Here is a 24534-nt window from a genome sequence, read left to right on the forward strand (position 1 = left end):
GGGGCGCCCCAGCGCACGGGACCGGGGGGCGCAGCAAGGCGAGGCTACTCCCACGCGTGCCGCACCCGGAAAGCCTGGGGACAAAACACGAGCTCCCCTTGCCGGCCTCGGGTGTCTCCGGTCTCTGTGCGCCTGGTGGCCAGCGCGCTAGTGCAAGGCCCCGGGACGCCTATTCATCGGCCTGAGCCCGGCGGAACGGCTGCCGCAACAAGGAGTCAGGCTCGCCCGCGGTGGGCACAGGGTCCGCGACCGGCAGAGGGCGTACGAATCTGTAGAGAGGCAGCGCCGCAGATGTGGGCACAGGGCGAATAGCAGCGATAAGGGTGGACGTCCAGAGAGAATGTCGCCAGCGTGCAAAAGAAGCCATGGCTGCAAGTAGGCTGCGAGTCTGGAAGAGCTCCGCCCCGCGCGACTCCGCACACCAGGTTTCTGCATGCTGGAAGGAGGGTCGATGCCCCGACAAGGTATTCCCTGTCCGCAGCCACTCTCCAAGGATCTCAGAGCGGCCACAACCGACATTTCGGACAAATCCCGGACCGTGTCGCCATTTCGGAGCACTGGAGCACCTGAGCAGCTTTTCCAGGTCAGCGACTCTGAAAGGGAGCGGTGACTGCAGAGAAGCCTGCCCGCGATGGTGGCAGCACGATCTACCACGGCTGTGCAGGGGCACCCAGGAAACTCAGTAAACAAGCAGAGGCCTTTGAATCGGGCGGCACTTGCGAAGGACTCCCACCCCCGGCTACAGCATCACGGTCACCAGCAGGTTCGGTTGGGACGCGAGAAGAGTTCCCGCCATACATCAGGGCCCTGCTAGGGCCCCTACTCACTAGCCCCGCCAAGCACAGGCATCCACCTGCCTATTGGGGCAAGCGGCCTCGCGCTAGGGACAAGCAGGCCAAAAAGCTTACAGGCCCAAAGCTCCAGCTGGGAGAGGGCGGCCCTCCATCAATTACAAGGCCCTACTCCTCTGTCACCTGCCTCGAGACCCATGGCTAACACCGCCCACACACAACCATACCCCTTCCTCCTCATAGGTCGCTCTTGCAGTTCCAACCCCCGCGAGCAGGCCATGCCCGACCCATACATCTGATCCACTCAAGATAGACTGATATACCAGGCCCGTCCGGGCCTCCCTCAGTAGCAGGCTGCCCAGCCCTGTGCATGGCTTGCCCACAGCGCAGCCTCCTGCGGCAGCGATCCCGCTCGCCGCTACTGACGTGCGTTGAGAGGCCATGGCCAAATCCACTACCGCCAGCTTCAGCCCCGCAGCCTGCCATCAGTTAAATTACAGGGGAGGGTTGAAACTGGTGCAGTGGCAGGGCCACCAAGGATCGTTCAGCGGGTCTGGTGTGCTATTCGGTGATGGGCGCCGGCGAGAAGGCCCGCCACCATCCCCCCCTTGGGTCGGTCGGGGCACTTACCCCGCGATCCCCCGGTGGCAGAGCAGGTCAACGGACAGTAGGCAAGACTCCGCCACCGAAGCATTTGCGGCTGAAAAACCCCAGAAGTGGAACATCGCCTCCAGGGCCCAGAACTTGAAGAGAGTTTTCGGCGGCCCCAGAGACGTGAATGACTCTGTCCCAGAGCCCAAAAACACTCTCGTCGGGGGGACCGCTGTGGGGCCAGAAGCTTGGGGCAAAATTTCCATTAGTCCCCCCGAGGGCCCTGCAGCTGGGAGCGGCAAAGCCTTCCCCAAATCACCGAGACGCATGCCCTCACAGCATGTGAATGAGCCACAAACACGGTCAATAGGCGGTCAGATCGCCCCCAGGTGGGCAAGGCCCCCTGCCCCCTGGTTCTTCTAGAATGCGCTTATCCCACTCTGAGTCTGCCCGGGTTCTTTTTTGACCCGCCCTTTAGAGCAAAACAAAAAACTGGACCCCCCAAAAAACCCATGGCAGTGGGCTTCAATGTCCTACTGCCACGGTGGTCAGCCAAGTGATCGGTGTCGACCATGGTGGTTATCGGTAAACCCCGTGACAGGTGGAAGTCTCCCTGCTCGCGTCCGGTGTCGCCTCTGCAGCCCGGATCATCCGCCTACGTGCTCCCCAACAAGTTGCCAAAGGCCTCCCGGAAATTATTACAGCCACTTAGCCACTTACCCCCATATAGGGAGAGAGGAGCCGCTGACCAAAATGCAGGCAGGCCCGTGGCCACAGATGCCACCAGCCCGGTGCACTGTCTTTTCAAAGCTCCCTGGCATCTAATTATCAGACTCTGTTCGAGTGTGGGCTGCACTGCTCAACTACGGGCACTCGCTCCACCTCTAGCATGCTGGCTGCCAGCCAGGGCTCAAGATTGACGCCGGGCGGTGAGCGGGAGGCCACAGCACTGGCACTGTGTGGCATCGAAGCTAGAGCACTGTCCCTGACATGAGCCCGGCGGAGGAGGTGTTCTACTGGTTTGCAATATCCTCGGCTGACTTCTGTGGACTTTCTGGGTGACCTGGCCCAGATCCAAGCCATCTATGCCTCAGCTCTCCACTCTACAAGCGGCTAATGAACCCTTCCCATCTCTCTGGTCATATCTCTCTCTGGTGGGACCCTCGGGTGGTTTTCTCTGGAGATATTTAAGAGTAGGTTAGATAAATGTCTATCAGGGATGGTCTAGACAGTATTTGGTCCTGCCATGAGGGCAGGGGACTGGACTCGATGACCTCTCAAGCTCCCTTCCAGTCCTAGAGTCTATGAATCTATGTCCCCATAGTAGGAGCTGCTTTCCGGAGGGTCCTGACCAGCCCCGAGCCCGCAGCCTCAGCGGAACGGCCCCAGGGTCAATATGTCGGCCTGGGGCAGAGTGAGACCATGGTGGGAGGCGGGAGCACCAGTGGGGCCAGGGCTGGACTCACATGGAAAGCTCCTGCCCCATAACCGCCCTGTCACTCAGACTTGCCCAGGTGCAAGGAAAGGGGCATGAGGGCACCGGGCATTTGGGAGAGGAGGGTTCCAGGCAGCAGGTGCCCCTGGTGCCTGCTGGCTGGGTTCAAAGGGAAGAGTGGGACGGGATCCAGCCTTGTGATCTCATTGCCCGGCCCCCACCCACCTATGCCAGCTCAGCTGGAGAGGGGATTGACTCCAGGCAGCTGACCTGCCACGTGTCTGTGTGTGGACGCACTGAAATCCGTGTCCACCTGCCTGAGCACAGGTCCAAGCAGAACCCCTGGGGCTGGGCCCACGCAGGCCATGGCTCGCACCCATTGAGCTAAATCTGCTCTCCCCAGTGTGACGTCTGCGTGTAGACAAGGCCTGGGATTTAATGAGCTGGCTGAGGGCTTGGCTGGGAGTTCTCGTGGTGGAGGGCTGGTCAGATTCCCTAGAGGATGCTGTTCCCCTGGGGGAGAGCGGGCAAGTGTTACCTACCCAAGGCCACAGTGCTGTGTGCCAGTGCCCTGCATGGTGCTAAAATGCCATGGCTTGGATGGGGGATTAAATGGAGGTTCTCAAACAGCTGGATCCCCTAGAAACTTGTTTTGTGAGCTGGGCTGTGTCCCTCCCCAGAGCCAGCTGCATTTCAGTGTCCTTGGGCCGGGTGTGCAGTGGGCTTTGAGGTGTGGGAGGCGGAAGGACCTGTGTGTGGAGGTGGCTCCTGAGGTGCCCTCTTCCCTGTCTTTCAAAGCACTACGCCAGCCGCAACGGGCACGGTGCCATCTGCCAGTTCCTGCTGCAGAGTGGGGCCCGGTGCAACGCCCAGACCCATGGCGGAGCCACCGCCCTGCACCGAGCCAGCTACTGCGGCCACGTGGACGTGGCCAGGCTGCTGCTGGCCTATGGAGCTGACCCCGGCATTGCAGATGACGACGGCATGACAAGTTTGCATAAGGTGCGGGGCTGGGGCCCCTCCTCCCACTGTCCCCTTGTCCTTCCCTGTTGCTGATGGGGATCTCAGTGCACACTGCCGCCCCCTGCAGGCAGATCTGTCCCAGCAGGTGTCGCTTGCCCTCTGCTGGCTGGAGCAGACAACGCCACCCTGTGCCTGCAGCTGGGAAAGTTCTGCTCTAGCTCTTGTTTGTGGAGCAGCTGGCTTCAGGTTCTGTTCCCTGGGCCAAGATGGTTCGATTGGAGGCTATGGGCAAGAGGGTTTCAGAGTCAATGCCCTGTCCTGCACCCCACTGGGCCCTGGTTCTCTCCCCTTTGCTGACAGGAGACGTCTCCTTCCTCCCTGGGCATCCTGGTCTAGCGAATACTCCCCTAGGGTCTGTGCCATACCCTGCCCCCGCCTCACGGGAGCGTGCCCCCGCCCTCACTCCTGCTCTCCTTTCGCAGGCCGCCGTGGGAGGCCACCGTGAGCTCTGTGAGCTCTTGCTGCAGCACAGTCCGGTACTGAAGAGCATCCAGGACAGGAGGGCCAGGAGAGCGTGTGACCTGGTCCCCGGCAGTGGCACCTTGCGGGACCTCCTGGAGACCTGAGGGCAGCGCGGGGGGGTCACCCTGCGCCAGGGTGCACTGGGTTTTGTCTCCCCCTCTTGGCCTGCAGTGGGATTGTAGCACCCTGGGCTCTGAGCGTGCAGCCCTGGGGTGATCTGGGCATGCGCCCCACTAGGTAGCTGCTCTGGGGAGCCTGCTGCAGCAGCGGGAGAGGGGAACAGGCAGATTTGGGCAGGGAAAAGGAAGGTGCCACTATAAACCCTGTTCTGGTGTCACTGGCTGGGGGGATCCCACCCAGGGTCTGAGATCAAGGGGACTCCAGCGACACTGCAGGACAGCGGGGTTCCTAGGCAGCTGCAGTGGCTGGTGGCGGGGTGGGACGCTGGGGGGCAGGGAGGGGTCTGTGTCCAGCCCTCTGCATGGGCCAGGCACCACTGCCCAGGACCATACATCTGGCAGGAAGCTGAGGCAGCCATGTTGGTTGTAGGCATTGCCCAGGGCTATTGGGCTCCACTGGGAAGGCAGAGGCACTAGCTATGCGTGACCAGCATGTGCTCGGTACCATGGACCCCACGCGGCAGGGGTTGCAGGCTCCCAACCCCTGGAAGGAGGAGTCTGACCAGGGTGAACGCCAGTGGCCTGCTCTGTGCCCAGGGCAGAGGACAGCGCGGTGTCCCCTGCTGGGATTTCTGGCCTGTCAAGGGCTGCCGGGGGCTCCTCTCTGTAACCCTGAGCTGGAGGGAGAAGGGGGGGTGGGATAAGATGTCCCCCGTCTCAGGCCTATTTCAGTCCTTGGCACTGAGCTGGGGAACTGGAGCCCCCAAGGACCTGGTGACAGGATGTCGGGCTTCAGCAGCATTAACTCTTCCCTGCCTAGTCCTGTGCCCTGTCTGTGGGCTGGTGGTCCCGGCTGCTAGGGGCTGGTCTTGGGGGTCTGGCAGGGCGTGTCTGCCCTTTGCTGGGGAAGAGGAGTTAGTGCCCACTTGCTGTTCTGCCCAGCCTCCCTCCCACACCCCCGCCCGCAAGCCCTGTGGGTCTGTTTCTGGCAGGAAGCAGAGTGGGGGTAGGATCCTGCAAACATACCCTCCCCATTCACCCACAGCTGGATTAGAGGGGAGCCCAGACCTCTTCCCATCTATTGCACAGTGAGCTGGCAGGGGATGGGGTGGCTTCTTCTATACCCCTCTCCATGCTAAAGGGACCCCCCCCCTTGGCCTGCAGAGATTGGGGGGGTGGCAGCCCTGTCCTCTCTCCCAGAGAGGGTCCGGCAGAGCCCCCCCAAGCTGAGACCAGTGGAAGCTGCATGGGGAGGCGCAGAGGCTGGAACTTGGCTGCTGGGCCTCAGCGATGGCCAGCAGCATCACAGGCAGCGGGGCCAGTACTGACCTATGGGGGAGAGTGCCCCCTGCTGAGCGCCTGCTCTGCTCCCCATAGCACAGCACCCCCAGTGCCAGCACTGACCTACAGAGGAGAGTGCCCTCTGCTGAGCACCTGCCCTGTGCCCTGCAGCACAGCGCCCCCTAGGGACACAGTAGGGTCAGCACTGACTGGCTAGCCCCCTGCTGAACCCCCCCACTCCCTGCAGTGTATAGTGTCCTTGGGCGGTGCCCTGTTTCTGGGGGGCAGGGGACATGCTGGCAGGGCATAAATTCATAATAAATCCCTCACAAACTGTGCCGTCCCTTTTTTGTACAAACTCGCCCTGACTCCCCTACCCAGAGAGGGGAGCGTGTGGGGCAGGGACCGGCTCTGTTCTGTGCCTGTGCAGTGCCTGGCATGGGGGGGGGGGTCGGCCGTAGGGCAGCGTGGCCGGTTGGTTAATCCTGTCGACTAGCCAAGAGGGGAGCCGGGTTTTAGTCCTGCCTGGCCAGGCCTGGCCTCAGTGTTCCCACGCTACGGGGGGGGTTTGCCGGTGCGTAGAAGGGCCCGTGGTTGTCGTGAGGCTCTCTGGGAGGGCTTGCTGGTCGGGCACCCATGAGCAGGGCTTGGGACCGCACCGCCCATGCCGCCCTGAGGTCGGTTGGCCCGGGACCCGAGCGCTGCCCATGTCCGGCTGCTGGCCGCTCGGGGGGCGCGCCGAGGCGGAGCCGGGCGGGTCACTCGGTGGGGCGACGCCGCCGGGGGATAAACAGCGGCCATGGTGGGTGCCGGCGGTCGCGGCGCGGAGCATGGAGCTGATCAGCGTGCAGAGCTGTAGTGAGCGGGGGGTGCCCGGCTTGCGGCGGGGCGGATGGGGCGCAAGGGGCGGCGGAGACAGCCGCCCGGGGCACCCCTGTGGGAGGCAGCGGTCGGCGCGGAGTCGGGGGGGGCGCTTGGAGCCCTTGAGTCCCGCAGCTCTCGATGGGCGGCCTGTCCGGGGCCGGCTGCCGCGCTCCACCCCAGAGGTGGTTGCATGGGCAGAAGCCCTGGCCGCGGGGAGAGCGCAGCGGGCCGAGGCTGGGTATAGAGCGGTCCCTGCCGGACTCTCCTTAGGTAGGGGGAGGGGGCCTCTGGGCTGATCCTGTGTCCGACGGCGGGGGCTGGTTATGGGTCAAATGTCTGCTCCCAGCAGCCCAGCCCAGGCCCCCTCAGAGAGAGCCAGGGGCTGGTCTCCAGGGCGCTGGGCTGTTGCTTCACTGGGGCCAGATCCCAGCGGCGGGGCCTCCTGGGCTGTCGCCCTGCATTGCAGTGAGGTGGCAGGTGGGTCCCCACCCCCAGCTGTTGAGGCTGGGTTTGTGGAGATGTAGCTAAGGGTGAATGCGGGGAACTGTGCAAGGGAGCTGTCCCCCCTCCCCTTGTGCTCTCCTCAGGTGTCCCTAGGGTGACCAGATGCCCTGATTTTATAGGGACAGTCCCGATTTTTGGGTCTTTTTCTTATATAAGCTCCTATTACCCCTCAACCTCTGTCCTGACTTTTCACACTTGCTGTCTGGTCACCCTAGGTGTCCCTACAGGGTGGGTCTGGTGGGATCCCCTTTGCGCCTCCCCACTCGCGTGGGGCTGGGGCGTGGCTAACGCACCAGGGCTGGTGAGGCTGGTGCTCGGTGCCACGGGGTCTGTCTGGGCAGCCCCTCGGCTGGTCCCTCTTAGCTGGGCCCAGGCCGCTGCTGTGGGACTGAGCTGTTGCTTTGTGGATGTTTGCCCTGGTCTCCCCAGGGTGGGCTGGGTGCCCCCTGCTGCCCTTGGCCCTCTGCAGCCCCTGGCCCTGCAGGCTTGTTGGCACTTGTTTGCCCTTGGCCAGCATCCACCACACGTGATGTTTATTTCACGCTGGACTCACCAGTCCCGGGGGGGGGTGGGGGGGTTATAAATAGGGTCTGACGCTGGCCAGGGCCAGGACAGGTGCACGGCCCCGCAGGGCAGCAAGGCACAGCTGCAATGCCAGCCGCAGTCAGGGCGCCGGGGCAGCAGTGACGGGAGACAGCAGAGCAGGAACTAGACACCCCCCTTCCCCTGGGCATGCGGGGCCCAGCCACAGCCACCTGGGCTGGGGAGGCCAAGCCAGCCAGGGAGAGAGTCATCTGGGGAGAGCCATGCACAGCCCAGGGCCAGGCCTCCACGTGCCCAACCTGTGAATGTCCTGTTCCGACCCCTGGTCGGCAGAGCTAGGAGTGGCAGGGCTCATGGGGAGCTGGGCAGAGCACTTCCAGCCTTCTTCCCAATGTCCAGCTCTGCCACTGACCCACCATGACCCCGGGCAGGTCCCTCCTCTGCTCCGTGCCTGTTTCCCAGCTGTAGAGAGGGCCTGGCCTTGCAAAACCCCCATAAGTTTTAATTTATGTTCTGTGCCTCCTGAGCCAGCCAGTCTCCATCCTGGGGCAGATGGGAGCCAGCGCCCCCCAGAAGGGAAAGGCCCTGCATCCCATTCCCCACCCCCCTCAGTCAGCCAGTCCCTGCCCTGGGGTCAGATGGGAGCCAGTGCCCCTAGGGGTAAAGGTCCCAGGTCCCATTCCCTGCCCCCATGAGCCAGCCAGTCCCTGCCCTAGGGGTGGATTGAAGCCAGTGCCCCCCAGAGGGGAAAGGCCTCATGTCCCATTCCCCCCCCACCCTAGGGCTGAATGGAAGACACTGCTCCTGGAGGGGAAAGCCCCTGTCTCCCATTCCCTGCCCCCTGAGCCAGCCAGTCCCCACTCTGGGGTCAGATGGGAGCCAGTGCACCCCAGGGGGTAAAGATCCCAGGTCCCTTTCCCTGCCCCCATGAGCCAGCCAGTCCCTGCCCTGGGGGTGGATCGGTGCCGGTGCCCCCCCAGAGGGGAAAGGCCCCGTGTCCCATGGGGATGCTCCATCTTCTACATTTCATGCCCTGGCTGCACCCTCTACCTTTCCTGCCCCCCTTCTCCCCAGGTAAGTGGCGACAGGTATGAGGGGAAGGTGCGGGCCTTCGAGGTGCTGGCGAGGGGAGCAGCGCAGGAGCCCGAGGGCTGGCGGCGTGGTGTGGCCGGGGTCCGGGATGCCGTCAGCGAGGAGAAGCAGAAGGTGAAGGAAGATAGGAGGAAGAAGGTGAGCGGCTGGCTCCTGGCAGAGTGGGATGGGCGCATCTCCGGCTCCAGGGGGCAGGATCCATAGGGTCTTTCCCCAGTCCTGGCATCGCTCCTCTTGGCAGAGCCTTTCTAGCTTGTTAACTCTGTGCTTGTCCTGCTCTGTGAAGGGCAGAATGTTATTTGGTGCCCCTCACTCCCGACCCACAGCCCCTATTACCATAGCCCTGGCCTCCCCCACCCCCATCTCTGCTGGAGTCCCTCTCTCCTGACCCGCAGCCTCTATTACCCCAGCCCTGGCCTCCCTCACTCTCATCTCTGCTGGAGCCCCTCACTCCCAACCCAGAGCCCCTGCCATCCCAGCCCTGGGCTCCTGCTCAGCGGAGAGCACTGTAGTATTCAGCAGTGGTCTCCCTAGGCTGGTGGAACCAGGTGTCTGGGTGTTTTTAGCTCTCCCCCGTCCCCCTCTTGTCCTAGAGTCTGACCACCTTGAACTGGCTCTGTGCCAGGAGCTCAGACGGGCCTAGATGTCCCTGGGGGGACCCTGAGTGCCCCAGTTTGTCCCATGCTCAGGACAAACCCAGCTGGATGTGGCATGGCCCCAGCTCCTGTCCGCTCTCCTGGGCGGCTGGTGCCGGCCCCAGGCACTGCTTGCTCTGCCCTGACCTGCTTTCTGCCCTCCCCCCGGCCAGCTTGAGACACTCAACAACTCCCGGGTGCGGCTGGAGAGTCTCCAAGACCTGGAGGCGATCGTGAGGCTGCGGAAGCAGAAGAGGAGCCGAAAGAGGGTCCGCCCCAAGGAGCCTGAGCCCGAGTCCGAGCCGGCTGTGCCGGTGAGCTATGCCAATGCTGCCCAGCCTGGGATGGGAGCTGGCCACAGGGGGCTCAGGTGACTCAGTCCCAGCCAGCTGGGCTAGTCCGGAGCCAGGGACCCCCTGCTCTGGCCCCCTCAGTGGTGTCTGGGTCACGGCTTGCAGGGGATTCACAGCCTGCCCTCCTGTGGCACACCAAGCGGGCAGGCCCAGCGGTGCCAGGCCACATGCAGGCTGAGGCTGCCCTCGGGGGGGGGGGGAATGGGGAGGATGCTGGCAAGATGCTCTAAGCCAGTTGGACAGCGCCCCGGGGGAGGGCACTGCCTGGGCACTCACTCCTCCCTGTCTGCCCTAGGCCGACCCTGTGGACGCTGCCCGGTTCCTGCAGGCGGTGCTGCAGAATCAGGTTCCCATTATTGACAAGTACCTGGCAGACGGTGGGGACCCCAATGTTCACGACCAGGTGTGTGTGTTGGGCGGGGTCTGGGACTTTAACCCAGGACGTGCTGTCAGCAAAGTTGGTTATTGTCACAAGTCCAGCTGGCTGCTGAGCTGCTGCGGGTGCCTTGGGACGTTCGCTGCTCAGGCTGATGCTCCGTGGCCTGGGAGACCCAGCTGTGGCCTTTGACTGGGTGCCCCCAGCAGAATGCACCTTGGGCAGAGTGTGCACAGCCTGCCACAGGGTGCAGGTAGGGACCAGGGATCTAGCACCTGGAGCGTGTGTGTATGTAGGGAGGGGGCAGTGTCACGGACTCACAAATCGTGCCCACTCGTGTCCTGTGCGGTCCGTGGGGAGTGCCCCTTTCAGTGTGACAGCCCTTCTCGGGGCTCCACTCTCCCTTGGGGTCAGGTCCCTCCGCCTCCTGGAGCCGCACCTTTCTGAGCCTAAGCACACCCGTCTCTCCCCGTGGGCCCTCTCAGGGAGTCCACTCGCTTTGGACCCCCGGGGCCTCCACCCCTATGAAGGGGTTGATGCAACCCTGCTGTCTAGACGGGAGTGTCTCTCAGCCAGCATAAAACAGGAGGGTTTATTGAGCGACTTAACACAGCACAGGAAACCCTCTGACCCTCAGGCCTGGCCTCCTTCAGCACAGCACATCCCAGTTTCCCCTGCATTCAGGTGGGCTCTGCCTGCTCCCCCTCTCTAGCGCAGAGCCCCCCTGCTTCCCAGCTGGGCATCTGAGATCACCGACCCCAGGCCCCGCCTCTGTCTTCTTTCCAGGTAAACAAGGTCACCTGGGCCTCCTCTCCTCTCTGCCCCCCCACTCTGGCTGGAACTGGCTGGTTAGGTCATGGGGTCCTCTCTTCGCAGCCCATTGTCCTCCCACTGGACAGAACTGGCTGTGACTCCTGAGCTGGGTCTCCAGACAGGGTAGGGTGTCAGGTCACCAGTCGCTGGGGTGTCCCTCCTCCAGGCCATTGGCCGGGATCCCAAGTTCCCTCTCCGGTCCTCTGCAACAACAAACTCCCTCTCCCCTCACCTTGTTAAACCAGTAACAGGCAGGGGCACTGAGTCCCCCTCCCTCTGCATGCAACCCACTGGAAAACCATGAAAAGATAAGAAACCCCCCCACTTCATCACAGAGGGGATCTAGGGCCTCTGGAGGGGGTCGTAGAGTTTAAGGGCAGATGGGACCAGCTCACCCAGTCTGACCCTCTGTATATCCCAGGCCACCAGCACCCACACACTCACCAACCAAAGACCACAGCCCTCAGGAGCCTGGGCTGCCCCAGAACTGAGGTGCCCAGTGCCCCACAGTGGCAGGGATGATGAAGTGAGACACACCCAGACAACCTGGCAAGGGACTGACCCCCCACACTGCAGAGGAAGGTGACAAGCCCCCAAAGTCCCTGCATCTGACCTGGGGGAACAGGCCCCCAGCGAGACCTGGGGTGTGAGCCAGACCCGGCCAGGGACGCGCCCTAGACAGTGAGAGCTTGGTGCCACCAGAGCCTGGCCCTCCCCACTGGCCATCTCCAGCTGCGGCTGCCCCTGTTTAACCTCCCAGAATACACTGGGGGGGGGGGGGCGGTCTCTTCCTGACCCTGGCGGTGGCCAGCTGAAACCCTGAAGCACGAGCTTTAGGAACATGGGACTTCAACCAGCCCAGCCCCACATGAGTCCAAACAACTCGGCCAGCAGATGCCCCCTCTCGTCTGTTTCTCTTGTGCTCACTTCAAACCAGTGACAGTGTTTGGCCAGCAATGCCCATGGGGGGGCTGTTCCAGCGCCAGAGCCCTCCGGCGGTTCGAACTTGCTGGCATGTGCATGGGGGCACAGGCCCTCAGTGAGACCTGGGGTGTGAGCCAGACCTGGCCAGCCACGCTCCTGAGACAGCGAGAGCTCGGTGCCACCAGAGCCCAGCCCTCCCCACTGTGGGGGAAGGGATGAGCACCTGGAGTGTGTGCGCATGCATGAGGGGGTGGATCTAGCACCTGGAGTGCGGGGAGGGGGGACTAGCAGAGGGGAGAGCAGCAGGGATCTAGCGCTGAGAGCGGGGGCCGGGGGGTTGTCTGTTATCACGTAACCTGGGTCTCTGCTGCAGTTCAGGTGCACGGCGCTGCACTGGGCCTGCCTCCGGGGCCATGCAGAGATCGTGGACAAGCTGCTGGCGGCTGGAGCCAGGCTGGAGCCCAGGGACACGGTGAGCGAGCAAGTGCCTGGTGCCCACTGACCCGTTCCACTCCCCCTGCCGGTTCCCATGGCCAGGGCATGTGGTGCAGTCAGAGCCCCCTGGGTCCTGCTCTGAGAGTCATTCCCAAATCTGGCAAACCTAGAGACCCTCCTGGGCACGATAACCTGGGGCCCAGAGTCTGTGTCCCTGAGCAGCCCCATGCTGTGGTCCCAGGAGCTTGGCGCCTGACTCTGCCTTCACTCTGCCCAGCTGGAGGCCACGCCTGTGCTCTGGGCCTGCCGCGGGGGACACCTGGACATTCTCCAACGCCTGCTGGACAGAGGATCCAAGATCTCCACACGGGACAAGGTGAGCGGCTGGGGCTGGCAGCCAAGTAGGGGCAGCACTGGGGCCTCTGCCATGGCTGGGAGAGCTCCTGCTCCCCGGGCTGTGTGGCTGAGGGGTCCCTCTGGGTACTCTGCTGGGGGTTGGGTTTCCCTGGGGCTCTGCCCCTCACCCCCCCAATGGGGCAGGCTCCTTCCCTGCTCTCTGGGTCCCATTTTGATGCCAGCCTTGGATGCCAGCCTGCGCCCAGCCACCTTCCCTACATCACTCCATCCACACACCTCTATTTCCCCGTCACTTCCTGTCCTAAACTGGGGTATGCTGTAGAGGTGAGCTGGATCAGCAGGGAGAGGGGCTCCTGCCCTGCCCCGCCCCAGGCCTGGGCTTTGTTGCTTGGACCCCTCCCTCCTGGTGCTGGTTGGGGCCTGGTCCGAGCTCCCTACCCAAACATGCTGTGGACAGCTGGGGACCCCAGGGAAGGTGTGGTGCTGGCAGCTGGGCATTGAGGGCTGTGGCAGAGGGGTGAGCGTCCCATAGGGGGAGACCACCTCCCAGTGGAGCCGTTTCCAGGGGTGCTGCCATGGTAATGGGCCCTTGTTCCCCGGCAGCTGAGGAGCACGGCGCTGCACGTGGCCGTCCGGACGGGGCACTGTGACTGCGCTGAGCACCTGATCGCCTGTGGGGCTGAGATTGATGCACAGGACAAGGTAGCACCTGGGGCCTGAGCCCCCACCTTTGCTCCATGGGGGCGCTGTCCGGAGCCATGGGAGGGGGCCCTGGCTGATGCTGCGGGGAACAGAGGGTGGGCTTGTACCCTGGGCTGGCTGGCTGGGTGCTGCGTGGGTCCCCAGAGCCAGCTGCATTGCAGCAGGGCTGTCCATGGGCAGGGGAGGGGGCAGTGCCAGGCATGGGCCCTTGTCCGATGAGCTGACTGTGCCTTTGGCTGGCAGGAGGGGGACACGCCCATTCACGACGCCATCCGGCTGGGCCGCTTCAAGGCTGTGAAGACCCTGCTGATGTATGGTGCCAACCTCAGCATCCGGAACCAGGTGGGCACCATGACTCCCCCAGGGGCAGCTCAGGAGGGCAGAGGCTGGTAGAAGACAACCAACCCGAGGGGCTTAGACTCCTGGGTTCTATCCCAGCTCTTGGAGGGGAGTGGGGGCTAGTCGGTTGCAGCAGGGGGGGCTGGGGCCCGGACTCCTGGGATCTATCCCAGCTCTGGGACCGTGGCCAGGAGCTCATGCTCAGATATGGGACGAGTGTTGTGAGCCCTGCTCAAGCCCCTCAGCCCAGTTGTTCCTGCTCCTACTGAAGTCTTGGCTGATTGCAGAAGCCCCTGGGGAGAGCTCCCCACATGCTGCCTGCCCCCAGCTCTCTGCACAGTCCTGCCCTGCCCCCTCCCTGGACTGCTTGTGTAGAGTGGGCGCTGGCTCCGTAGTGGCGGCTGTCCTGGCCTGGCCTAGTGCAGCGGCAGCCTAACAATGTCTGCTTCCCACAGGAGGCCTTGAGACCCATGGACCTGGTGAAGGACTGGCAGAGGGGCATCCGACAAACCTTGCAGGCGTGTGCCAACCGGCAGCACCCCCCTCGGCCACACTGACGCAACAGGATCAGCGTTCAATCCCCTCCCCAACCAGTGACCACTGGGGGGTCTGGGTGCCACCCTGGTGCCCTCTCAGGCTGTGCTCATCCCTACATGGCTTTCATACCTGGCCAGGGTATTTGGCCACCTGTCCTTGGGGAGGCCTGCAGGTGGTGAGGTTTGACCCTGACACTCACCTATTCCTGGTTGTATGGGGATCTCTCTTTTCCTGGAGCTGCCCCTTGGCCAGGGGAGGCCCTGGGGGAAACTGAGGCATGGAGGGACTAAGACTTGCCCATGGCCACACAGCCAGTTAGTGGGAGAGCGGGAGATGAATGCAGGAGTCCTGCTATTTCACCCCCCACTCCAATCACGAGGCACCATCTCCCCCTGGCCCACACCACAAGGAGAGGAACTGCTCCAGGGTCTGAGCAGACCCCCTCCTCCTTCTGGGCCGTGGCCTGGCCCCCTCCCCTTTCTGGGGAGGCAAGCCCTGTGGCCTTCCTGAGGTGGTGCTGGAGGGAACACTGTTCCCCCCTAGGGGCAGGCACCTGCTGCACCCCAGGGTGAGCCCGAGTGCAGGGAGAGGCTGAGCCAGCCCTGGGGGTAGAACATGGTGCAGTGAGATGGGGCAGCAGGGCTGGGCCTAGACCAGAACAGCTTCCTGGCTGATGGAGGCAGGCGGCTTGCCTGGTCTGGCCTTGGCCATCTCATGGTCAGTCTGTGCCCCGGGCCAACTTCTGGCCATGGCTGTCCCCTAAGGGTGTGGAGGCCTGGCCCCCAACCCCCTCAGTGGCAGGGCCTGGTGCCTGAGGGGCTCCTGCTGCTCCTCCCCCCAGCCCCTCACCTCTGCCCATGGCCAAAGAGGCAGCTGCACCCAGCCTCCTGTAGCTGTGAGGGCAGCCCCTGGCCCCCAGCAGCCTGGCTGTGCGAGCCCCTGGCTACACGTGTCCCCTGGGCTCAGGCCCCACACAGCAGCGAACAGCAGCAGGGTAGGACATGGCTAACAGCTGGGTGGGGGGGAGAGGTGCCCCCCCTCACAGCCTGACACAGGACAGGCACGGCCCCCTTTGTTCCCCTAGCCCCCGGGAGCGCTGCTGGCCTGGGAGGAGCTGAGCTGGTTGATACCTGTGGGGGATATGGAGGCTGGGAGCCCAATGAACACGAGACCTTCCAGCCAGTTTGCCAGAACCCATCAGCAGCACACCATCTTCCCTGACCCCTGCCTACCCAGCATGGTCCTGGCCCTTCCCCAAGCCCTAGGGGGAAAGTGCCCAGGCTAAGCAGGAGATGGTCCTGCTTCTCTGCTACTGGCCTTGAGTGAGTCCTGGCTCCTCCCTCAGTTTCCCTATATGTAAAATGGGGCTAACAATGAATGGAGCCAGCTTCTGGGAACCCCAGGTTCATGCCTAGCCCGTTGGGCAGCTCTCGGAGCCACAGCCTGCCCCCTCAGCACTGCAGGTCAGGCTGAGACCACCAGGAAGCTGCTGTGGCTGGAGCATGGCCCCTATGCCCCCTCTTACACTGGCACGGGCAGCACATCTCCCCCCACCAGAACTGGTACCCAGGTGCGAATGGAGCTGGATGGACTCACACTCTGGGGCATCAACCCTAGGAGGGTGCCTGCAACACTGGTGTAGCACAGACAGCAGTGGGGGCTTGGTGCAGGGCTTGCGCCTCCCTCTTGCCTGGCACCAGTGCCCTTAGCAGGGCCACCAGCAGGTAGGGGCTCTAGCTCCCTACTGGGAGGGTAAGGAACCCTGTGCCCAGGGCTGGGGGAGTGAGGTTAGAGGAGATGCTCCTGACCCCTGCCTAAGACTACAGCTTCCTGTGCCAGTCACTGCCTGGAGCAGCCCCACCTGTGCCCCAGTACTGCTAGGATGGGCACAGGCCAGAGCAGGTACAAGTGACAAGGCAGCAGCAGGTACAGCTGGGGATCTGCCCTAGCCGCAGCCCCCAGCTCACTGCAGAGCAGGCTCCAGGCCTGCAGGTGCCCAGCCTGGCCCCCAGGCGAGTGAATAAAGCTCCTATCCAAGCAGCGGCAGTGCCATGTTCTGTGCCCGCCCTTGCTACGCAGGTGCCATGCCAGGGCAGCAGAGGGGTGTTAGCGCTGGCCTTGTGGCTGTGCTATGTGAGGCAGATGGGGCTGGATCACAGCTTGGTTGGATCACACCAGGTACTTTTGGAAGAAGGCAGCTTAGCAAGGGGAGGGGCACCCAGCTCAGAGCCCCTCCCTTTTCCCCACACCGCACCTGTCTCCCCCATAACTGCAGGGCAGCACTGCAGGAACTGTGCCAGCAAGCGGCCGCCACCTTCTTTCACTGCAGGCACCTGTGCAGGTTTCAGAGGGAGGGGGCCAACAGTGGGGAGGGATGAGTATGTCCTGTCCTGTGCCAGAGGGGGATGGGTCTACTTGTGTGGGTTAACCCAGGGTGGAAGGTAGGGTGCCCCTCGCAGAAAGCCCCATCGCAGGCTGTAGGAGCCTTCACAGAAAACCTTTTCCTCTGGCCGAGACAAGCCGTGACAGGTGTGCAGGTCTGGCCCCAACGCCCTGGCTGGCAGGGCCTGGTCCCTCCCTGTACTGGTACCTGAGGGGCTCGCAGGGGAACAGCTCTCCCAAGAGTTGCCTACAGCCCCCACCTCATTTCCACTTAATGGCAGCACCTACCTCGTGCAGTAAGATCCATCCCAGGCCCCTCCCCGCTCAGGGGCCTGCAATGCCCCCGCCCCATGCCGCACGGAGGCCATGGGACAGGGAAAGAGAGACGCGGATATGACAGGACAGATTACAACTCCTTTACCTGCATGCCCCCGGCTTTTCAACAGGCTCTCCTGTTCTGGGGCCAGGCGCCGCTCTCCAGCCTAGCATCTGGCGCCTTGAAAACCCAGGGAGTAGAGAGGAGCAAACAAGGCAGGTGTCCTGCCCAGGGGCCCTGCGTCCATGTCAGACCTTTAGCCCTCTGGGGCCTGCGGCCAGGCAATGTGTCCGAGGGGTGGGAATCTCCGTCCATTGGGCTGCTCAACTCAGTCTGCAATCGCGGCACCGCATGCCTGGGGCCCTTGTGATCTCTCCTCCTTGGGGGGAAGGGGAGGACAGGGCTGCAAGGACTGTGCCCCCCCCCCAGCAATCAACCCCGCTAACTGATGGCAGTCCCACCGGGCCCACTTGCGAAGACTGGCTCAGGTTGCAGAGCCCAGGGCAAGGGCAGCACCCCCAGTGCCTCGGGAAGAGATAGCCATGGGTGCAGGGGCAGAGCCCAGCCTGCCACATGGGCTCTCTGCTGGCAGCCACTGGAAGGGGCTGGTGGTGACGGGCCCTGGCTCAGGAGGGCAGGGATGGGGTGACACCCAGCACCCCATGGGAAGGGAAGCCTACACAGGTAACCAGCCACACAGCTCCGCTCTAGGGCAGGCTGAGGCATCCCAGCATGGCTCCTGGAGCAAAGCTGGCTTGGCATGCACAGGCGAATGGCCCAGGCTGACACTGGCAGAGGAGGGACAGCCCAGGGCAGCCTGGCAGAGAACACACCAAGGAGAGGAATGCCTAGTCCAGGCACACACAGAAGGCACCCTATGGAGGAACCAGCCCACAACCCGCCACAGGGAGCTCTCCTGCAGCCCCCACCCAGCTCGCCAGGTACCCCCAGCAGCCAGCGGGTCTGGTTTGATCTGGGCGCTGCTCCCTGGAGGTCTGTCAGCACAGGTGCTGATGCTGCCTGGGGCTCTGGCCACCAGGGGGAAATTGGGTCATTCTCCTGTGGACTGGAATCCAGCTCTGGCTGCCGTGGCAGTTGGTCCTGACACAGCAAGATCCTCTGGAGCAGAGTCCAAGTGGCTGGCATCCTTTGGGGCAGCCCCTTCAGGCCACACAGGGGTGTGTGCACAGAGGGCATCTGGGGCATCCCGCCCCATGAGATTGCTGCTACTTTCAGGAAAGTCCCCAGGGCCTGACTCCCAGCCACGAGGCGGCTAGGACGGCCTGGAGGATGGCGCCAGCTCCCACGCTGCTGTCAGCAGGTCCTGCATGGGGGAGGGGTTAGATGCCTGTGTGCTCCTCTTCCCCAAAGGGCTGGCTGCTTTTTCCTAGTACCAGAGCAGAGAGAACAACCATTACATGCCCATTCGGCCCTAGGAGAGGGGTGGGGGGCTTCCAAGGATGGTGCCCTAGGGCACAACCCTCCTGTGGCCCAGCCAGCGTTTTCCATCTCTAGGACCCGAGCCACAGATCCCAAAAGCACTTGCACAGATGAGAAACTGAGGTAGGGGGAAGGGCAGGGATTTGCCCAAGGTTACCCCGAGACCAGTGGCAGAGCTAGGGCTAGATCCAGGTCTCAGCCCAGCAGGCCACAATGCCGGGCCCAGGAGCTCCCACCAGCAGTCCGTGGAACTAGGGAGACACCAGGGAGATGCTCCAGCCCAACCCCCTGCCCCCCATCACACTGGCACCTCTGGCCACCCACGGCCGGAGCTCAGGCTCTGCTGCAGAGCCATGACCTGGGCTAATTCCCCACTGACTCATCACCCAGGGAGGGGGCCCCGTTCCCCAGCCCAAGCAGGAAACAAGCCCTGTGCTTGGGGCCATGGCTCACTGGCTGAGCCAAAGGCCCCTCCCACTGCCTGGGGGACCTGCTCAGCACTCCGGCTGCAGGGGGCACCACTGGGACGGTGCATAAGCATCCGGCAGCGACAGAGGCTAGTCTGGCTCCTTATCAGGGAGGCCAAGCCCACTCTGGTCTCCCTCAGACCTGTTCCACATGGTCGTCCGTGGCCCTTCTTACCAACCTGAGAGAAGGCAGCACCAAGCTCCGCCCTACCCGCCGCCCTGCCAGGCTGCCACACACGGGTACCAAAAGCTCCAGAAATGAGACAGTGACTGTTGGGCAGGCCTGAAGCCCGGCAGACCAGAGCTGCAGCCAGTGACTTGTGACAGTGGCACCGGGTTTCAGAGCCTCCCTAAAGGCCTTGGGGAAGAGATGTGGCTACGGGTGGTGGGGGTGCACCCAGAAGGATTAGGATGGAGACAGCCAGGCCCCTGCACCAGTCACAGCTCCCAGAACAGATCAAAGCCCCCCTCCCCCCCACTGAGCACCTTGGGCAGAGAAGGGAGTGCAGACCCTGAGAATCCTGCTGTACCAAACCGACGAAGGCTCACATATTTACCTCCTGCCCATCAGTAACCCCATGGATCCCGCAGAACCCGCTATCAACTGCAGAGCTCAGCTGTGCCCAAGAGTGTGTGTGTGGCTGGACAGAGCGCACAAGAGAGACACTCAGCTGCTGAAAACGAGGGAAGAGAGAGTGAAAGACACACGACAAGCGGGCGGAGTGATCGGCCTGGCTGGGGGGTGCCTGCCAGTGCATGCTCCCAGTGGCTGCCAAGCAACCCTCAGCTGCTTACTGTGGAAAACAGCAGAGATGGGGAACGCCCGCTTGGGGCTGGGAGAGGCTGAGGTCCCCAGGTCACTGCAGGGGTGCTGGACAGGGAGAGGCAAGATGAGGCTGGGCATTCCAGGGGACGCTGGAGATGGGCGCTGACTCCAAACAGCCCCATCCTCAGCCCTACAGACCCTCCATCTCCCTCAGCGTGCTGCCTTCCAGCTGGGTCAGGGAATGAGCCCAGCCAGCCTGGACCAGGCCTGGGTCCAGCCAGTGCTCTGCTGGGGACCGGTACCAGCTGCTTCACAGGCAAGTGCAAGAATCCCCCTGCGGGCAATTCTGGAGTCACCTGCCACAGGGAAGTTCCTTCCTAACCCCTTCTGTCACGCCCTGCAGCATGAGGGTTCGTAGCTGGGGGAGGGGCCCAGCTTACAGGCCTGGTCTTCTAACACAGAGACAAGCAGCCGGTCAGCGTGTGAGAGGAAAGCAGGCCGAGATGCCAGGCGCAGCCACTGGGCAGCAGCAAAGGGGTTAAAGACAGATGTGCACATGCAGCAGCAGGGGAGAGCATGGAGGGGTGGGTGGCAGGCAGATCCCAGCCCTGGAGAGCTAGCCAGCTGGGCTCAGATCCCAGCGAGTCCTCATGCAACAGGCAGGATGGCCTCTGGGAGCACTGGAGCTGGCCACGGTCTGCCAAACCCATCCGCACTGGGCACATGGAGGCCTGGCGTGTGCCCGCTCGAGCAGCCCCCAGGGTGCTGTGCTTTGGGCCGCCCCAGCAAACGCCAGCTGAGTGGACTCCCAGCGGGGCATGGCAACCTCGGGAAGTGTGTTCGCACTGTGCCCCCCATGCCCCCAGCACCTGGCACGGTGTTCCTGTCGTCCAGGAGCTTTGTCTTGCTGTTGGGGACGATCTTCAGCTCCAGGCTGTCGGACGACTGGGGGGACTGCTGTATCCTGGAGGCCATGAGGGCGTTAAGGTACTGCAACCGGGTCACCTGCGGAGAGGCGAGCCAGAGCCCTGAGTGCTCCCTTTTCCTGGCAGGGGCCCGGATTCCAGCCCCAGGGATGGTGCCCACCCAAGGCCAGGATAGACGGGAGCAGTGACTGCCTGGGAAAGCGAGTGAGACCCAGAGGGGCATGTGATCCCTGAGAAGAGGACCAGAGCAGGGATGTGGCAAAGCACCCCTAGGAGTCCCCAGAGGTGGGGTTTCCCAGCCAAGGAGGTGGCAGCAGAGCACAATCACAAGGGGGCAGAGGCTTCCCCAAAGCACAGTGCCACCAGGGACACCCCAGGGCCCGGCTCTCCTTCGGGCCCAAGGGACATGGCCAGAGGCCCAGGGCACTGCTGAGCACCAGCAGAGTCGTTTCACTTGTGACATGCTCTGAATCTGAACCCAGCTGGTCCCAGGAGAGAGCGAGCGCTGGAACCCTAGGAAGAGGTAGCAGTCCCTCCCCACTGCCAGGCTGCCTGCCCCCCATTCACACCACGCAGCCCCTTGCCCCTCCAAGCCCGGCTGCGAGAGCACAGTGGCGCGTGTCTGTAGAGCCCATAAAAACACGAGGTTAGGCCTGGCTGCTCCCAGCCCAGCTGAAGCTGTGGAGTTGTTGTACCTTGATGAACTGCAGGTCGGTGAGCGCCCGGACGGTGTAGTCAGGGCAGTATGTGGAATAGGAGGAGCCCTCACTGCAGTCCAGCGGTTGCTCACGCCGGTTTGGCCGCAGGGTGGACACTGGCGATTGGTGAACTGTTGGGAGGCAGAAATCAGGGGCCAGCTCGGAGCCCAACACTCCAAGTGCTAATTGGGAAGGACCCTGGTCTCCAGGTTTCCCCGCTCATGGGCGCACAGCCAGGCTCATCCCCACTCCTGCTCCCAACCAGCCAGCGAGGGCCAGCCTGGGGGCCCCCAGCCAGCCCAGGAGTCATGCAGAACTCGGGGCCTGGACTCCCCACAGCAATGGGCTCCCAGGAGTGGTTCACACCCATGGCCCCGTGGCAAGACGCAGGTGCTCACCTGAGGAGGGCGCCATCAGCGCGGAGACACCATAGTACGTGAATGCTCCATTCTCGAATTTCAGCCCCTCCTTCCCGATCTCCACTTCCACCCTGCCCTGCAGAGGAGAGGGCCACGGGTCAGGGTCAGCAGCTGGCCCGCTGCTCGGCAAGGCTTCTCCCCCAGCCCCAGCCCAGTGGGCAGAGACCTCCCCCACCACCACCAGCTGCTGCATTTGCTGGTCTCAGGGGGGGCAGCCAGGCCAGGTGCCCTCCTGGCTCTCTGCCAATACCTGCTGCCAAGCTGGCCCCACCCCTCAGCCTGCCTCCCAAGATCCAACCCGCAGCCTGGCTCCCCGCTCTCTAGGCGTGCAGCAGAGCAGCCAGACAAGGGCCCTGTTGTGCAGGGTGCTGCCCGGTCCGGTGAAAATGCAGAGCTCAGATCATGTGGGAGGGGAAGAGGCGCAGAGGATGACAGGGACGTGCCCGAGGTCACTCCGCAGGGTACAGCCAGGGACAGAATCCAGCCCAGTGCCCTGCCGACTGGCTGCCTCCTCTTCTGCACCAGGCCTAGCTGATCTTGGGTGGGGGTGGTGGTCGGGGCTGGCCAGTACCTGCAGGACCAGGACAAAGTAGTTGACGGGCTGGTTGCGCTGGTACAGGTAGTGCTCGGGCGCCAGGCGGTCACTCTCATTGAATTTCACTTCCTGGTTGACGCTGGGGTGCTTCAGCAGGTGCAGCAGGACCTTCTCGGAGACACGGGCCGGGCTGAACAGATCCACCTCTGGTGGGGAGTGAGGGGCAGAGAACCCAGCCTGAGCCGCTGGCTCCAGGGACGGGACACTGCAGGGAGCTTGGGGGGTGGGCCCCAGCTGCTCCCCCTGCCCCGAGCCCAGGGGACCAACTGCACTGCGTGTTACAGACTCAAACTGACCGGTCTGCAGGGGAGGTAACCCAGGGCTGTCCCACAGGCAGGGGGAGCCCAGAGCTCAGCTGGGCTCGCTGGCTGTGGAGCCAGGCGGGTGCCACAGGGAGGGCTGGGCGGCTGGCAGCTGGCTCCCTGCCCTGACTCACCTCGGGATAGGAAGCGCTGCGTGGCCAGCAAAAGCTGCGGGGAGATCTTCACCTTGTGCTCGTTGTCAGAGCCCTTGAACAAGGAGAAATCTTCCTTCCTGTGCTCCAGCAGGGTGCCCATGGGGGCTGGCCTCTTCCGCACCTTGTTCTCCTCTGGGGCATGAGAGAAGGGGACAGGACAGATGGAGCTAGAGTGACATCAGCCGGCACCATAAACCTGGTCCCTGGGCCCAGAGAAACCCCCAGAGCAGCTGCAGGCCGGCGATCCCAAAGCATAGTGCAAAGGGACCTCAGCACCCCTCACCGTACACAGGGAAACCGAGGCACAGAGCAGGGCAGGGACTTGCTTCAAGTCACCCAGGAAACAGCAACAGAGCTGGGAATACAGCACTGGCCAGTGCTCCCACTAACTGCTAGAGCCCACTCCTTTCCCAGAGCTGGGACTGGACCCCGGGTGACCTAGGGTTCCAGCCCCAGACAGCACTGCCCTCCTGAGGAAGAGTTTGGGAGTAGTCCTGGGGGAATTCGTATGTTGCTGCCAGCCTGGCTTGGGTGGGGAGGGAAGGGGCTGGGGGAGATGGGTGCAGAGCTGCCTGCACAGAACAATGTGCCTGCAGCGCTACCCGCCTGCCGCAGCCATCCCAGGGGGCTCTGCTGGCCCCCTAGACGGCGCGAAGCTGCGGGGCGCACCGGTCAGGGCTCACTCACTGTAGTCGTCCGACTCGTCCAGGATCTCCGACCTGATGATCTCCTCGATGACGTCCTCCAGCGTCACCAGCCCGATGGCCTCATAGAAGGGGTCACCCTCTCCCTCGTTGTTCACCTTCTGCACAATGGCCAGGTGTGATTTGCCTGGGGGGTGGGTGACAACTTGCTACAGACACCAGGGAGGCCTCGGGGGAGGGGCGGGGGGCACAGAGGTTCAAGGCTACCCAGCAAGTCAGGAAGAGAACCCAGGAGTCCGGCTCCCAGCCTCATGCTCTGAGCACTAGAGAACTCTGCCTCTCAGCCCTGACGCAGCTTTTTAAAAATAACTAAAGGAGCAGCAGAGAGGAACGGTAGGGCAGGGGGCAGAGCAAGGGGCTAGGCAGTATACCTCTTCTCCTGACCCCTCCCCCCCCCACCAGCAGCAGCAAAGACGGCCAAGGGAGAGATTTACCTCAAGGGTCCCGTTCAGAGCAGGGCCTTCCCTCGCCCAGCTGTGCACAGGCCAGGCACCACAGCATGCTCCAGGGAGCAGAGAGGGCTGCGTGAGATACTTGTTCCTGGGGTTTTGGGAGCCCTCAGGTGGCTGGCATCCAGCCCTGTTTCCTTCCCATTCTCCAACTACAGGACTCACAGATTTCAACAGAAGGGATGTGGGGGTCCAACTGGCAACCTGCGGGCCAGATCCGGCCCTCAGGACCATTCTGTCTGGCTGCGCACCATTTTGCAATACCAAACAGCACCCTCCATGGGGGGTGAGTTTGTGTGCACTGTGTGGGCGAGGTCATCACATGGAGGACACCTTTTGGGTTGTGTATGTTGTCTTCAGAGGTGCCACACTACGTATACTGCCCCCATCACTGAACCAGCTGGTCTTCTGCACAGCCCCAGCCAGAGAACTGCCCCACAATAAGTCCTAGAGCCGAGCGTTTAGAGGCTTGATTTGAAAATGGTCAGGGATGGAGAATCCGTCACAGTCCAGGGTGAATTGTTCCACTGAGTAATGACACTCCCTGTTACAAAAGGGCACCTTCTTTCCAGTCAGGATTTGTCGAGCTTCAACTCCCAGTCATTGGATCGTGTCAGACCCTCCTCTGCCAGACTGCAGAGCCCAGTAAGAAATCTTTGTTCCCCATGTAGGTACTGAGAGGCTGGGATCAAGTCACTTTGTTAAACTAAATCAATTAAGATCCTTGAGTCTCTCACTC

General features: G+C 63.0%; 3 protein-coding genes across 10 annotated transcripts in view; 2 read left to right on the top strand and 1 right to left on the bottom strand.

Moving 5' to 3' along the window:
* Positions 1-5926, top strand: part of ANKRD39 (ankyrin repeat domain 39) — a 6142-nt gene extending 216 nt beyond the window's left edge. The window contains exons 2-3 of the mRNA XM_075063391.1: positions 3548-3819; positions 4263-5926. Of these exons, the coding sequence (XP_074919492.1) occupies positions 3548-3819; positions 4263-4406 (416 nt within the window). The 3' untranslated portion in view covers positions 4407-5926. The remainder of the gene's footprint in view (positions 1-3547; positions 3820-4262) is intronic.
* Positions 1-24534, bottom strand: part of CNNM3 (cyclin and CBS domain divalent metal cation transport mediator 3) — a 330211-nt gene that overhangs the window by 295946 nt on the left and 9731 nt on the right. Inside the window, exons 2-9 of one of the 6 annotated variants that reach the window (XM_032790318.2) lie at positions 23330-23473; positions 22622-22774; positions 22162-22331; positions 21570-21666; positions 21169-21302; positions 20417-20552; positions 19339-19455; positions 16961-18261 (exon numbers count right to left, since the gene is read on the bottom strand). In XM_032790318.2, coding sequence (XP_032646209.1) covers positions 19382-19455; positions 20417-20552; positions 21169-21302; positions 21570-21666; positions 22162-22331; positions 22622-22774; positions 23330-23473 — 908 coding nt within the window. In that variant the 3' untranslated portion in view covers positions 16961-18261; positions 19339-19381. Of the gene's footprint in view, positions 1-16960; positions 18262-19338; positions 19456-20416; positions 20553-21168; positions 21303-21569; positions 21667-22161; positions 22332-22621; positions 22775-23329; positions 23474-24534 lie in introns of those variants that run through there. The other 5 variants (XM_032790317.2, XM_032790315.2, XM_032790316.2 and 2 more) reach the window with 5 other exon arrangements.
* On the top strand, positions 8526-15346 carry ANKRD23 (ankyrin repeat domain 23). 3 transcript variants are annotated; one of them, XM_032790352.2, is made up of 8 exons: positions 8526-8843; positions 9514-9654; positions 9989-10096; positions 12180-12278; positions 12519-12617; positions 13202-13300; positions 13544-13642; positions 14095-15346. In XM_032790352.2, the coding sequence occupies exons 1-8, from the start codon at positions 8541-8543 to the stop codon at positions 14194-14196; spliced, it is 1050 nt and encodes a 349-aa protein (XP_032646243.2). In that variant the 5' UTR covers positions 8526-8540; the 3' UTR covers positions 14197-15346. The 3 variants fall into 3 exon arrangements, with proteins under 3 accessions (XP_032646243.2, XP_074918803.1, XP_074918804.1); XM_075062702.1 differs by having other exon boundaries at positions 9514-9648; XM_075062703.1 differs by lacking the exon at positions 12519-12617.

This window comes from Chelonoidis abingdonii, chromosome 2 (assembly GCF_003597395.2).
Source record: "Chelonoidis abingdonii isolate Lonesome George chromosome 2, CheloAbing_2.0, whole genome shotgun sequence".
Classification (NCBI taxonomy): Eukaryota; Metazoa; Chordata; order Testudines; family Testudinidae; genus Chelonoidis; species Chelonoidis abingdonii.

Coding starts and splice junctions, on each gene's coding strand:
- ANKRD23 (XM_032790352.2), top strand. CDS start 8,541: ATGAGCCAGCCAGTCCCTGCCCTGGGGGTGGATCGGTGCCGGTGCCCC. Junction 10,097..12,179: donor ACCCCAATGTTCACGACCAG/GTGTGTGTGTTG, acceptor TCTCTGCTGCAG/TTCAGGTGCACGGCGCTGCA. Junction 13,301..13,543: donor AGATTGATGCACAGGACAAG/GTAGCACCTGGG, acceptor TTTGGCTGGCAG/GAGGGGGACACGCCCATTCA.